We start from the raw sequence: 14,573 nt of genomic DNA, 5'->3' as shown, positions 1-14,573 counted from the left end.
CGACGAAAGAGGGGGAGGCCTTCAACAAGATGGATTGATACGGTGGCTGCAATGATGAGCTCAAGTATAGCAGGGATTGTGGGGCTGGCGCGGGATAGGGCAGTGTTTCATTCTGCTGTGCATGGGGTCGCTATGAGTTGGAAATGACTCGACGGCACTTAACAACAACAACAACAACAGCCCCTACCAAATTACATTCTTTATAGCTTTCAAATCTACCTACTACTCACCAATTTCACTGCCTCTGTCTTGGCTCAGACCACTATGATCTCATACCTGGGTCATTGTCCCCACTCCCTCCACCCGTTACCACCACCACCCGTTTTTCAGGCCAGTGGTAGGCTGCAGTACACATCCCGCCATGCTATGCCCCAGTCTCAAGAGCAGAATCAAAGAGTCCAGGCCCAGCCACATGGCCCCTTGTCATCTTCCTTCTGCCCACACCTGCAGCCTCAGTTCCTCAGAGGCTTCCTCAGAGGAAGCCTTCACTCTAGGCAGACCAAATGTTTACATGTCCACAGTTTTCCTCTTCTCTGTTCTCCTTCTGCCTTGGGTGCCTGTCCTCCAAAGCCTCATCCTACCTTCTTCATCTTGACAACTCTTCATCTTTCAAGATTCAACTCAGATGTCTTTACTTTTGAGAAATTCTTGCATAACAAACTGTGCTTGCCTCCAGAGTGCTTCTTATCCATTGTACTGTGATCATCTGTCTGTTTGACCTCCATTGTACCAGGGGGTCCTTGACATCAGTTTCTGAGCCCTTATTCTTAAAGCTCCAGCACAGTATGGGTTTATAGTAGGTGATTAATGAATGCTTGACATAATTCACTATTATTTCAGGCGGGTCCATCTGCATCTCCGTGTGTTATGTCGCAGGGTTGGAGACAAATATCACATGTCATGGATTAAGAAATAGACATGATTGGGAAAATTTACAGAGCCAAAGGTCAACAAGATAAGGGATTCCCTATCTCCTCCCACCCCCACCCCCTTCTCAGAGAGAGGTATACCAGGTCCAGGGCATTATTGGTCCCATAGTATGAGTGGGTCTACATTCCAGGGAGGAACCTTCCTCCACTGTTGCTCTCTCTATTACAGGGAAAGTAGCCTTGTCAATGAAGGAATAAACAGATTGCTTGGTGCCAGGCAGTCTGGATCAGGGGAGCCAGCTATTTACAGGAGTTGTCTTGGAATGCCAGATAACTCCTCAGCATTTAGGGACCTTGGAGCCTCTGGAATATTGCTATTCTCCCTGCCAGGCGGAGGAGGGACTCTGAGCATGGGTGTAACCGCTCACAAAAAGCTCATTTTATAGACAATCCAAAGGGAGCTCCAGGGTCACTTTCTGACAGTTCTACTAGTTATGGCCACACAAATAGATGAATGACTGAATGACTATAATAAAATGTAAAAGTAACTAGCACATATGTGAATGCATGAAAACACTTGACCCCTAGGGGATATCCTTTTGGCATTGGTTTCCTTTCCTTTGTCTGCCCTTCTCATCCCAGCTCCAACTTTGTATGTTTCCACAGAGATTGCTGGGGTTATAGAAGGAAGTGGCCCTGTCATCTGGTGCTAAAATGAAAGCTCTAAATCCTCACAGAGGTGGTGGTGGTGGTGGGAAAACTGGTGCTGAGCAGTTGTTTGACAACTCCTCCCATCTTCTATAACCTTCCCTCAGGTTGCTTTGGGCACTTTGTAATATGTTTTCCCTTTCAATACAACCCTGATGAACCATTTAACCTAGTTATCACCTAATTTTAAAAGGTTGGAGGCTCCCACACTCCATGATATGTCATGATATGTTCGTGGGTCACCACCAAAGCAGCCACATCCCTAGACCAACATGATAATGCTGTAATGAGTAAGTAGGAGAGGATGAGTCTGCCTCTGAGATGCTGATTAAATCTGATCACTCCTTTCCCTTCCCATTGTTACCACCTGATTTGCACCTTCATCACCATATGGACCAAACTCCCCCCAAAACTCGTTGCCATTGAGTCAATTGCAACTCATGGTGACCCATCAGTTACAGAGTAGAACTGATCTCTATAGGGTTTTCTTGGCTATAATCTTTATAGAAACAGATTGCCAGGCATTTCTTCTGCAGTGTCACTGGGTGAGTTCAGACAACCAACCTTTCAGTTGAGCACAAACCATTTGCACCACCCAAGGACCTAGCACGTGGGCCAGTGGTTCTTAAACTTTAGGTGCCACAAAAATACCGAGAAATGGTCTATAATGCTCATTTCCAGGCTTCGTACCCAGGAAATCAACTTCAGTAGGCCAGGGGTGGGGCAGAATTCTGCATTTTGTGTCCTCAAACCATGCTTAACCCAGAGCTGGGTACAGTGAGGCCAGTACTCCCTAAATGCCTGGTGGACCAGGAGAGTTGAATGGGAACATGAGCATGGAAGAGCTAGCCTCTCCCGGCAGAGCTACCATCTGGCTCCCAATGCCTTCTTGGATCACCCTCCCAGCAGCTGGGGCTAGAAAGTGTGCCTTCCCAGTAATGCCTCTCTCTGGAACATGAGTGAGACCTTGCTGGTCTTCAGTGAGCTCAACCTAGCTTTGCAGAGGATGAAGAAATCACCTGGGGTTCTAAGCTGAGTGCCCTGGAGGCTGTGGATGGGCATGTCCTGCTTGGCAGATCTACACAGTGATATCACTAGGGCTGGTGTCACCTCCCATGGACCTCTCCCATACTAGACCGTACAGAATCCTTGGTAATGTTTATTACCAATTTTAATCATAGAATAATGTGATACATATAGCTGTAAATTGCTTAAATGTAATATTTCTCATTATATGAATACTAACTACAAAATTGTTTTCTAAAATCTTTATATATTGAATTAGATTATTAGTTACCATGTTATTAGTAACTGACCAGAAGCCTTTTCTATTTTTTCTTCTTTAATTACTACTTCATTCTCAAAAGTTATTGATAGAGGTTCATAAATACTAATGACCACAATATTATGGCTAAAACACCAGAAAATTTGAAAAAAAAATACCAGCAGCAATGAAAACAACAGTATGTGATTCTAGGGGCTTCACATGAAACCATGTCATTTGAAGTGTCCTTATAATTAGGTGATAATGACAGCTCGGACCAGAGAGCATTAGAAAATTCAAAAAGTAAATTAACATAGATAGAGTTTTAGACTTACAGGTATGTTGATACATGTAAGCTTGTGTTATGAAAAATGTTTTTGTTGTTAGGAGTAACTACAGGGACATTTTTATTTAAAAAAATATACATTTCTGCCAAAACACTGCACAAAATTTTATAGACAATCATTTTTCACCTCCTCTGATGTGGTAGTTAAGGTTATATGTCAACATGGCTGGGTCTGTTTTGAGTGGCTGGCCAGCTGAATGTAGTTATTCCCCATGATGAGATTGATAATCAACTCCATGGTGGAATCTACTGGAGCAGCTGGGTAGCTGCCTTAGTGATGTGGTCTGCTCCCAGTAGATAAGGAAGAGTTTTAAGAAAGCTCTCTACAGCTTTTTGGCACGCTTAGACCCTACATGGAGCCTAGTCTTCATTTTTAGCAGCCTGCCATGTTTCCTGCCAATCTTGGACTATCTCTGGACCTGAACTAGTGGCCTGCTATATTGTTTGCTAATCTAGGAACTGTGCCATTTTGTTTGTTGACCTTGGGCTTGTTAGCCTCAGCAGCCAGCAGCTGCTTGAGTGAAGAGACACCTCCAGCTCCTGTGGGCCAGGAGCAAAAGGCAGAGCTGAAGCCCAAGGTCGAGGGGGTTTCACCCAGCCCCTAGAGCCTGGCACTTTGAACTCAGACTTCTAGCCTCCAAAACTGTAGGAGAATAAACACCTGTTTGTTAAAGCCATCCACCTGTGGTATTTTCTGTTAGAGCAGCATGAAGTAACCAAAGCATCTGACAATGTTACCTGGTGTGGTCTGCAGCACCCCGCCCCATGCCTCCCTAGTGATTACACTGGATCTGCGCCCAAATACAACATGGATTGGTGCTTTGTGGCTCCAGGGAGAGATAGGCTGAGGCGCCTGCAGAGGCAAGCAATGGAGCATGAAGACATCCAGGCAGCCTTGTCTGATGGGAGCCGTTTAAGGCTCTGCATTGGGATGGTGTTGTGGGAGAAAGCAATTAGTGGTGAGGGAAGTGAGTGAATCAGCACACAGACTCTGCTTTCTCTAATTGAGCCAAGGCATTTGTCCTGTTAAGTGTGGGCTCCTGGGGACAGGAGCTACATCCTTAAATGAAAAACCCTTCTTAAAGGTGGCAGATGGAAGAAAAAGACTACGTTCCTCCCTTTGAGACAAGGGATGGGACATTTCCCTTCATTGCCTCCACCCCAGTGCCTACCTCTACCCTTGAAATGCTGATTTTCTACACTGACCCGATCTATGTTCATAGAGAGAGAGAAAGCTTTATTTTCTCAAGAAAGATTTCAAAATTACTGCTCAGTGTTCATGAGCAGGTTATGTCTATGTTTTGGCTGCTGTTAAGAGACCGCCAGTGTCTTGATTTCTTTGCAGTTGTGTTTTAGCGCTGTCACTTTGGAGAACTAGTATATGACCTGAGACCGTGTCTATTACCTTCAGAATTGTCACCTCAAATTTGTGCCACAGTTTTCCTATAGTTCTATCTCATTTCCTTTCTCAGCATCCTTCTCCTCTGTCCTGGAATTACTTGCCATTAGATCAGGACATTTTCTTCTGGGAAGGTACAATAAAATCTTAACTCATTAACTAAATGAGATGTTTCAAAAAATGGGTCATTCCTCTACCACCCCAATATTTGCATTTCAACTGGTGAGTTTTGAAGATGGAAGTATCCTTTAATCTCCAGTGGTTTGGAGCTCTAATGGTGGGACAGGTTGTGGAGTTGCTACTTTAGCTTGAGGATCCCACCCTCTCCTCCTACATCCCACCACAGAAGGGGCAGCATTCGCCATGTCTTTGTGAGATCTGCTGCTTCAGAACTTTCCAAATCCCCAATCTAATGATTTTTGCTCTCTCTTCTGTTTTTGTTTCCTAGGAACGAGTGGAATATCTCTTTCTCATAATTTTTACCGTGGAGGCATTTTTAAAAGTAATAGCCTATGGACTTCTCTTTCATCCCAACGCTTACCTCCGCAATGGTTGGAATTTACTAGATTTTATAATTGTGGTTGTAGGGTAAGTATAACTTCCTTTCTCTTTTCCTTTCTCTTATGCCATCATCAGCCAGTATATATATATATATATATCTTTTTTCTTCTGTATTCATACTTCATTTTTATTTGGTCATTATTGCACTGGGCTTCAGGGAAGATGAGAGGATCTGTTAAACATCACTGTGAATTCAGAGTTTCTCAGAAGGGAGAGGGCCTATTACCTAAGAGCACTACCCCTTATCACCACTGTGCATGCATACACATTGAATTGAATCTGAGTGCTTTTAATGGAACCAAGGGTCCTCTGTGCAGATGAAGACATTCCTCTGTTTAAAGTCTTTTATTCCATCTTCAGCTACAGCTGGCTCAGCATCTCCTCTGACCTGTTTCCAGCCAGTATCACTGAGCAGGTTTAGTTCAGCTTGCCTGTGAGCATGCAGTCCATAGGTGATGATGTCAGAGGCCCACAAGAGTACACAGGCTGTACCTCTGGTCCAGGGATGCCCATGTATAATGCCCTTTCCCCATCCACACCTCTGCAGTGGTCTTGTTCTGTGGGAGTGAAGATGCAAAGTGTTTGCCACTTGACCACACTTTACACTTAGGGAGAGATCAGCTCAAGGAAGTCAACTTGTTCTTGAAGTAGAATCTGCTTAAAGTTGCCCCTCTCTTCATTAAATAGATGAGTTATTGGAAACTGCAGTTTAATAAATTATATCTCACACAGCATAGATAGTAGGCTTGTTAGCCACAAATATTTGCACTGCAGAACCTTTGTTCAAGATCAAAGGTGTTTCTAAGGAGTGTGTACCTCTTGGTGTTATTGTTTACCTTATAGGCCTGCCTGTTGTTTGGCTGAAAGTTGAGCCGTAGAGATGAATTCAGCTCCTGGTTTGAAGGATGTCTAAGGGCCATAGTCTCAGGGGTACCACCAGTCACTGTCAGAACAGTAAGCATAGTCTTGTTATTGTTTTGAGTTTTTCCACATTTCCCCCCACTCTATACAGAACCTACTATTGTGATCCCTTTCAGAGCAGTTGGCAGTGGTAGCTGGTTCTTCTAGTTCTTCTGTGACCCTCAGAAACCAGGCTGCTCAAGACATGCAGGAAAGGAGAAAAAAAGGAACTATAGAAGGCCAAGGCGATACCTGACCAAACCCTGACCAAACACTCCTTCCCCCAAACACCCTGCTCCACTTTAGCATAAGATAAAGCAACATTAATATATGTTTTTCAAAAGGTAGTATAATCTTGGTTGTTCAAATAATACATTTGAGGTATGGTGGCCTCCTTGTCAAGAAATTAATAACTGTACAAAAAGATCCACCATAAAATATTTGTGGCTAACAAGCCTACTATCTATGCTGTGTGAGATATAATTTATTAAACTGCAGTTTCCAATAACTCATCTATTTAATGAAGGGAGGGACAACTTTAAGCAGATTCTACTTCAAGAACAAGTTGACTTCTTTGAGCTGCTCTCTCCTCAAGTGTGAAGTGTGGTCAAGTGGCAAACACTTTGCATCTTCACTCCCTCCTAGTCCAAGAGATTTCAGTATTATGGTCAGTGTGTCATTAGACCATTACCCCTGGAACCTACTTTCTGTGAATCTTTTTATGCTATACCAGTGAAGACCTTGGCCACGGTAGATATCTCCAGAGCACTTTCTGTTCATTATATCTTAGGATTGCCTGGTCTTTTTTTTTTTTTAAAAAAAAAAAAACTTTTTATTATAATTTTGGTGAAATTAGTTTTCCATTTAACAGCTTGTACATGTTAAGATTTATGATGTTGGTTGCAAACCTCACAATGTAATAGCACTCTTACCAATTCCTACCTATGTTTACTATTTCCATTTGTCCTTCTTTTCTATTCCTTACTGCCTTCTGAGCATTTTACTTGGGCATTTGCTGCCCTTTGGATCTCATATTGTTGATGGTTCTAAGTGTATACCTCTTGGTGTTATTGTTCACCTTATAGGCCTGCCTGTTGTTTGGCTGAAAGTTGAGCCGTAGAGATGAATTCAGCTCCTGGTTTGAAGGGTGTCTAGGGGTCATAGTCTCAGGGGTACCACCAGTTGCTATCAGACCAGTAAGCATAGTCTTGCTATTGTTTTGAGATTTTCCACATTTCCCCCCACTCTGTAGAGGACTTACTATTGTGATCCCTTTCAGAGCAGTCAGCAGTGGTAGCTGGCTCTTCTAGCTCTTCTGGCCTCAGGATCTTGAAGGCTGGGGTTCATGTGGTCCATTAGTTCTTTGAACTAATTGTTTCCAAGTATCTTTGTTTTTCTTCACTCTTCTTTTCTCTGGACAGAGGGCAGTTCCTGGTCCTTACTGCAGGAAACAACACAGGAGCAAATCAGGATCATTTAGAAATTATTTCCTTGTCTCTGGCCATCTGGATGGCATATTAGGGTTGTTTGTAACTATTTTAGGGTTTTTTTGTGTTGTCTTTTTAGTGTGGCCAGTAAATGACGCACTTGGCCACATTAGCATCAGGGATGCTAATTTGGGTCACATTGGGTGACGTGAGGGGCGCTAAAGTTATTTGAGTTATTAGCCAAGTGTAGATCTGGTTCCACAGGGCTTGGTGTGAGGATGCAGCAATATGAGAGAAGTTGCTGCTACTGCCCATGCCAAGATAAACAAATAGAGATGAATCAAAGGCCTTGAAAAAACTGAGTAAGCCATAGCAAAGGTCTTTAAGGTGGGTTGCTCCAGATGCCTCCAAATCCTTTTTAAATTCAAATAAAATTTAAAAGACCTCTATTTCCTGGACACTGTCACACATGAATAGAAAAGAGCCTCAAGCATAATATCTGATACTTTTGGGAGGAATGGAGAGATGCAGTGAGTTGCAGGGACTAATCTGTTCAAGCAGAGAAGCTGCATTTTCTCCTTTTGTTTATGGAGTGAATTACAGTTGACTGTAAGTGCTCTAGGAACCCTGGTGGCACAATGGTTTAGCAGTCAGTTGCTAACCAAAAGGTTAGTGATTCAAACCCAATAGTAGCTCCATTGGGAGCTCTGGTAGCAGTGCCTAAGGCACTTGACTCCTAACCAGAAAGCTGGCAGTTCAAACTCAACCAGCCACTCCTCAGAAGGAAGGTTGGGCAATCTACTTGCGTAGTGATACCGCCTCAGAAACCCAAAAAGGGGTCGCTGTGAGTGAAGTCCAACTCCCTGACACATAACAACAGTGAGTCTGTGGAAGGAAAAGATGTGGAGATATGTTCCTGTAAAGATTTCAACCTAGGAAACCCTATGGGGCAGTTCTACTTTGTGTCCTATAGGATCAATATGAGTCGGAACCAACTCGATGGCACATAACAACAATATATATGCTTTGCCTGCCTCTCTGCGCACCCCCCCCCCCGCCATCATGACCTTATCTAAAGTACTGGGAGGAAGAAACAAAAAACATCAAACTAGAGTCCTGGGAGAGAGGGACCCAGTGCCTTTCCATTCAGTTGCACAGCGAGGTGATGCAGCACATGGTGGCCCATGCTTGTCTGCTGCCCGTGTGGACTGTGCTTCATCCTTTTATCTGTTACTCTGCCCCTCAATCACAGGGGCAAGCTTTCAAGGGGCCAGCCAAGACTTCAGTCACTTCTTCCCTAGGCTCGAGGCCACAAGGCCTACATAAAGAGAGGAGGCATCTAGGTTTGGCATTCTTCTGGAGGACACCTCTGGTCACATAACCTCTTAAGTTACAGAGGTTATGGTGCTCAGCTTGTGGTCACCATGACCCTTTTCTTGTTGTTGTTATGTTGTTGTTGTTATGTGCCGTCGAGTCGGCCCCGACTCATAGCGACCCCTCCTTGGGTTGCCGAGGCAGTATCACTACGGAAGTAGGATTGCCCAATCTTCCTTCTGAGGAATGGCTGGTGGGTTTGAACCGCCAGCCTTCTTTTATTTTGTTTTGCTTTGTTTCACATTGATGTCACATTTGGCCACATTTGACAGCTAGTTTCTCTTCTCCAGTACTATTGATCCTAGGGGTTATCCAATCTAAATCCCAGCCTATCCTTCTAACTAGAAAAATGATTCCCTACCGAAAGTGTAGCTCACCACCTCTCTTTAGCCATGCCTCTTTTTTCTTGCCTCCTCTATAATATTCAATGGATACCCCTTTGATTCCTTGTCTCCCTTGGTAAAAAATTTTCTTTCTTGGCCCCTCCTCCATAGCTGCTTAGGGCAAGGTTTCTTCTGGCCCCCTGTAAATTACAGGGGAGTCTGACTCACCCTGGGGAGAGGTGGGCTTGCCTGCTGCCTATGTGCGTCATTCTCTGGCCAGGCATTCTCATGGCATGTGACAAGAGGCATTTCCTTCCTCCCACAAATCTGTCACATTTCCTTCTTAAAACTCTAGACTCTCCTTGGTTGGATGGGGAGATGGGACTGCTGAATGAACAAGGAGAGGAATTTTGAGCCTCTGTAAGCTAACCCTCCCCTGAGACAGTCCAAAGAACTGAGGAATCCTCAGTGTATCCACCTGGCAGGAGATTCTCCTCCAACAACAAAGGGCTTTTATTACATCCCTATCTCCTCCACAATATGGTGGCTTTGCCTCTCTGATACACTGGGCCCTCTGCAGCTTCATTGTCCTCTTCTTTGAAAAGCTCTAATGTCCACCTATGGAAGTGCCAAATACACCTCCTGAAGAAATTCCCCAGTCAAGTATCCACATCAAAACCCAATCCTTAGGGACAAGTAAGCACAAAGCAGTGGTGTCACCTTTACACTGTCTAATTGAGGTGAAATTCACCAACCACTCCAAGCCAATAAGAACATCTCCTAGAGCCATTCTTCAATTTTCTACCCTTTTAAAATTAAAAGCAGGCACTTAATAAAGAGTCTGTATCAAGTTGGGGTAGGAGTTAAGAGAGGAAAATTATCTCAATCTCTGTTCCCTTCACTGAATAATATTTTGTGAACATCTTGTACTCCAATAAGTGTATTGCTTTCTTCTAGGAAATACTAAGAACCAGATCTGGTTTGGATTTGGAATGTTGTTTGGGAGATTTGAAAACCATCTTCATTTCTTAAGGTTTCAGTGATCCAGACTTCTGTGGAAAGAACATTTCTCCTGCGAAAAAGGAGCCTACTATTCCTGATCCTGGCGACTTCTGCCTGGGATTAAAGACATCACTAACTAAAACCATCAAGTTGCCAAGATGATGTGAGAGAATCATAAAGCTAAGAGAGAATTTAGATATGGTCTGGCCAAGGTTGTCAAACTTCTTTTAGGTACAGAACCATCATTTAAACAAAGTCTTACTTAGACACCTTGTATTAGCCTCCTAGGGCTACTATAACAAATTACCACAACCTTTGTGACTTAAAACAACAGTGAATTATTTTCTCTCATTTCTGGAGACAGAAATTCCAAATCAAGTTGTCAACAGGGCCCCACTCCCTCTTTCTATAGGAGAATCTTTCCTTGCCTCTTCCAGCTCCTAGTCACTCCTGGCCTTCCTTAGCTTATGGCAGCATAACTTCATCTTCTGGGACCCTTCTTCCCTCCATGTCCGTGTGTCCTTTTTTATCTCTTATAAGGACTTTCTCATTGGATTTAGGGCCTATACTGATCCAGTATGATATCATCTTGATCCTTACCTTAATTACATCTGTGAAGACCGTATTTCCAAATAAGACCAACATTCTGAAGTCCTGGTGGATGTAAATTTTGGGAGAATACTGTTCAAGCCATTATAGGCCCAAGACAAAGCACGTAAAAGGGAAGCCACTCTGTTACACTGAGGATAGAGTAAGAATCCCATCCACTCAGCTTTGACCTAGCTGTCCAAGAAGTCACTGGGGACTCCTTGGAGCAATTTGTAAATCCTTATTATAGACCAACTCCCTGACTGCTAGGCCTTCCCTGGCTCTGAGCTTCTTTAAGACTAAACCCTCAGCTGTACCATATCTTTACCTCTGTTTCTAGACAGTTCTGTGGGGATGAATCATTCAAGGAGCTCAAGCCCATTCCTCATGGACCAGAGTTGCCTTGGCCTTTAATTCAGGTCTGATCTGGGCACCCAGTTCTGATACTTGGGCTTGCTCCTTGATCCTAGGCCCTATTAATGAAGAAATATGACCCACCACACACTTTGTTGACAGCAAATGTCTAGTATATCATCTCTAGGTGCAAAAGATAGAATGCTTCTGCAGTTGGTTACCACAAAAAGCCCAGGATTCTTGAGTCATCCCCCACTACTGAGACTGCTATTCCCATATGGCTCTGATTCCTTTAATCTAACTCCTTCTCCCTTGCCACCTCACTCCAGAAACCTTTTCACTCTGCCCTCTTTCCTCACAGTCCATCCCCTATTCAAAAAAAACCAAACCCACTATCATCGAGTGGATTCCAACCTATAGTGATCCTTCCCATAGGACAGACTTGAACTGCCCTTTTAGGGTTTCCAAGACTGTAAATCTTTACAGAAGCAAATTGACTCATCTTTCCCTAGCAGAGCAGTTGGTGGGTTTAAACTGCCAAACTTTAGGTTAGCAACCCAATGCTTTAACCACAGCACCACCAGAACTCTTTATCCCATATTCAGGGATACATTTTTTGGGAAAGGACCAAATAGTAAATATGTTCAGTGTTGTAGGCCATATGGTCTCTGACACAACACTCAGCTCTGCCATTGTAGTGTGAAAACAGCCATAGACAATATGTAAGTGAATGACTGTAGTTGTGTTCCAATAAAACTTCATAAAAGCAGGCAGTCAACAAATTGTGGTTTGCCAACTCCTGGTGGCATAGTGCCTAAGGCATTTGACTACTAACTGGAATGCTGGCTGTTCAAACCCACCAGCTATTCCTTGGATGGAAGACTGGGAGATCTACTTCTGTAGAGATACCGCCTTGGAAACTATGAGTCAAATCAACTTGACAGCAGTGAATTTGGTTTTTGGGTTTGCTCTAAATCCTCAACTTTCTTTCTGATCATCCCTTCATTTTCAGATTCTCCTCTGAGGGCGCTGCTTCTCACGCAGCTTCTTAGGATATGAGCACTTCTCTCTCATATGCCTCCTTCCACTGACTGGGCATGGAGTACTGGAGAGGGGTCTTTTTTTTCGCCTTATTTCTACTTTTAGACTCTCACCCCTTTCTCTTTCCTGAAAGCCTTCAATTTTGATGTTTATGCCATCAGCCCCTTCTCTATCCCTTACCCCTCTGTATCTCAGTCTTCTATAGACTTGACAATCTGCTCTCATAAAGATTAAACTCACTCCCATCAAGTTGGATCCAATTCATAGCAAGCCCTACTTGGATTTCCGAGGCAGTATCACCGTGGAAGTCAATTGCCCAACCTTCCTTCCAAGGAGTGGCTGGTGGATTTGAACCAACAGCCTTCTTGTTAGCAATCAAATGCCTCAGGCACTGCACTACCAGAGCCCTAGCCTAGAAAACCCTACAAGGAAATTCTGCTCTGTCACATGGAATTACTATGAGTTGAAATTGACTCAACAGCACATAACAACAGACCTTTGAGTCACTCTTCTTCATTCCAGGTTCACTCCAGCTCTCTCCAACACTCACTACTCCTGCCAGCATCCCTCCAATAGCATCTCAGTTCCTTGATATCTTCTTTTCCAGGGATTCTGGCCTCCATCCTATCTCAGCTACTCGGTCCCATGGTCATATCCTAGTCCCTGTCATAACCAGTAGTAACACCACCACCCCTATAATCTCAAATCGGACTTTCTACTTTCTGATCAACACTGCCTGTCTTCTCCAACTCACTCCCTCTAGTACCCTGACTCCAGCAATTCATTCATCCTGCCATATTTTGTCTGTTCCTTCTCCCATCATGTCCAGTCAGCGCAGATGCTGTGCTCTATCATTATAACCACTTACACTCAACCTCTGTTTATTTATCTTACTTACCTCGTAAAACACCAACTCTAATCAAATGCAAGTTTTCATCTGTTTGATAATTCAAACTATGTCATTGAAGGGCATAGGCAAATACATAAATCTAAACTGACTGATGTCACTTTACACTCTCAACCACCAACCTCAAGTAGCCCTTGGTGATCCTGGCAATCCTACTACATGTCCCTAGTCCACCTACTCTTCTACTTTCCTAGATTGGTTGTTTCACACCTTTCCCTCACTCTTCAAATTTCCAATATGCACCCCTATCTTTTCACGCTTTCAGTCAATGACCTTGCTGCCAGTTTCCCTGAGCAAATAGATACAATCAGAAGAGAACTTTCACACGTCCCCACAACCACATCTATATCTTTAATATGCCTTCCTACCTGAACCAGAATAAATAAACTGTCCCTGCTTCTATCCATGGCCAGCACCCCTCCATGTCCACTAGATCCCATTCTTGCCTACTCTAAAGGACATCCATCCTTCCAGTAACTTCCTTCTCACTTCTGCATCAATTTTTTTTTTTTTTAATTGTGATTTGGGTGAAAGTTTACAGAGCAAATTCACTTTCCATACAACAGTTTGCACACACATTGTCTCATGACATTGACTGTGATTTACCCCAATGCAACAGCTCCCCTCCCACTTCCTCCCAGTAGTTACCTCTTCCCTATGTCCATCCCTTCATATACTCCTGCCCCTGAACTGTCTCCCTGTGCATAAACAGCCCTTCTTTCTCCCATGATTGTTCTCTCCGAGGATTGTATCTACCTCAGGTACATGTTCAGCTCTTATGCCTGTCTTTTGTTTGGCTTGAAGCCGTAGGTGTGGATTCAATTCCAGACCTGAAGGGCAGCTAGGGACAATAGTCTCAGTGGTTCCACCAGGCTCTATCAGACCAGCAAACCTGGTCCCCTTTTTTTTTTCCCCAAGTGATTTTGGTTTTGTTCCACATTGTTCTCCCTCTCTATCCAGGATCTCCTACATAGATCCTCCTCCGAGTGGTTGACAGTGGTAGCCAGGCACCATCTCGTTCTTCAGGTCTCATAGTCATATAGGCTGAGGATCACATGGCTGCATCAATTTTTTGCCTCTCTTATTCCCATCACACATAAAAATAATATAATGCCTCATATTTAAAAGCAAAATATACTCTTGACTCTATATCCCCTTTTCTCTCCTTGTTACAGCAGAATTTCTCAAAAGAATTTTCTGTGTAGTAGCCACTAGCCATGTATGGCCATTGAGCACTTGAAATGTGGCTAATCCAAATTGAGACATTATGTAAGTGTAAAATAGAAAGCAGATTTTTTTTTTTTAATTGTGATTTGGGTGACGATTTACAGAGCAAATTCACTTTCCATACAGCAATTCACATATACTTTGTCTCATATCATTGACCACAGTTTACCACAATGCAACAGCTCCCCTCCCATTTCCTCCCCATAGTTACCTCTTCCCAGTGTCCATCCCTCCATACTCTCCTGCCCCCTGAGATGTCTCCCTGTGCATAAGCAGCCCTTCC

The 14,573-nt window shown here is 43.6% G+C and overlaps 1 protein-coding gene across 1 annotated transcript in view; it reads left to right on the top strand.

Annotated features, from left to right (window-relative positions):
• Window positions 1–14,573, top strand: part of CACNA1C (calcium voltage-gated channel subunit alpha1 C) — an 806,686-nt gene that overhangs the window by 469,206 nt on the left and 322,907 nt on the right. Inside the window, exon 3 of the mRNA XM_007937025.2 lies at window positions 5,035–5,174. Coding sequence (XP_007935216.1) covers window positions 5,035–5,174 — 140 coding nt within the window. The remainder of the gene's footprint in view (window positions 1–5,034; window positions 5,175–14,573) is intronic.

Source organism: Orycteropus afer, unplaced genomic scaffold (genome assembly GCF_000298275.1).
Source record: "Orycteropus afer afer isolate SDZICR_OR568_19922 unplaced genomic scaffold, OryAfe1.0 scaffold00040, whole genome shotgun sequence".
In the NCBI taxonomy this organism is placed as follows: Eukaryota; Metazoa; Chordata; class Mammalia; order Tubulidentata; family Orycteropodidae; genus Orycteropus; species Orycteropus afer.
This window is presented reverse-complemented; position numbering and strand designations above follow the sequence as displayed.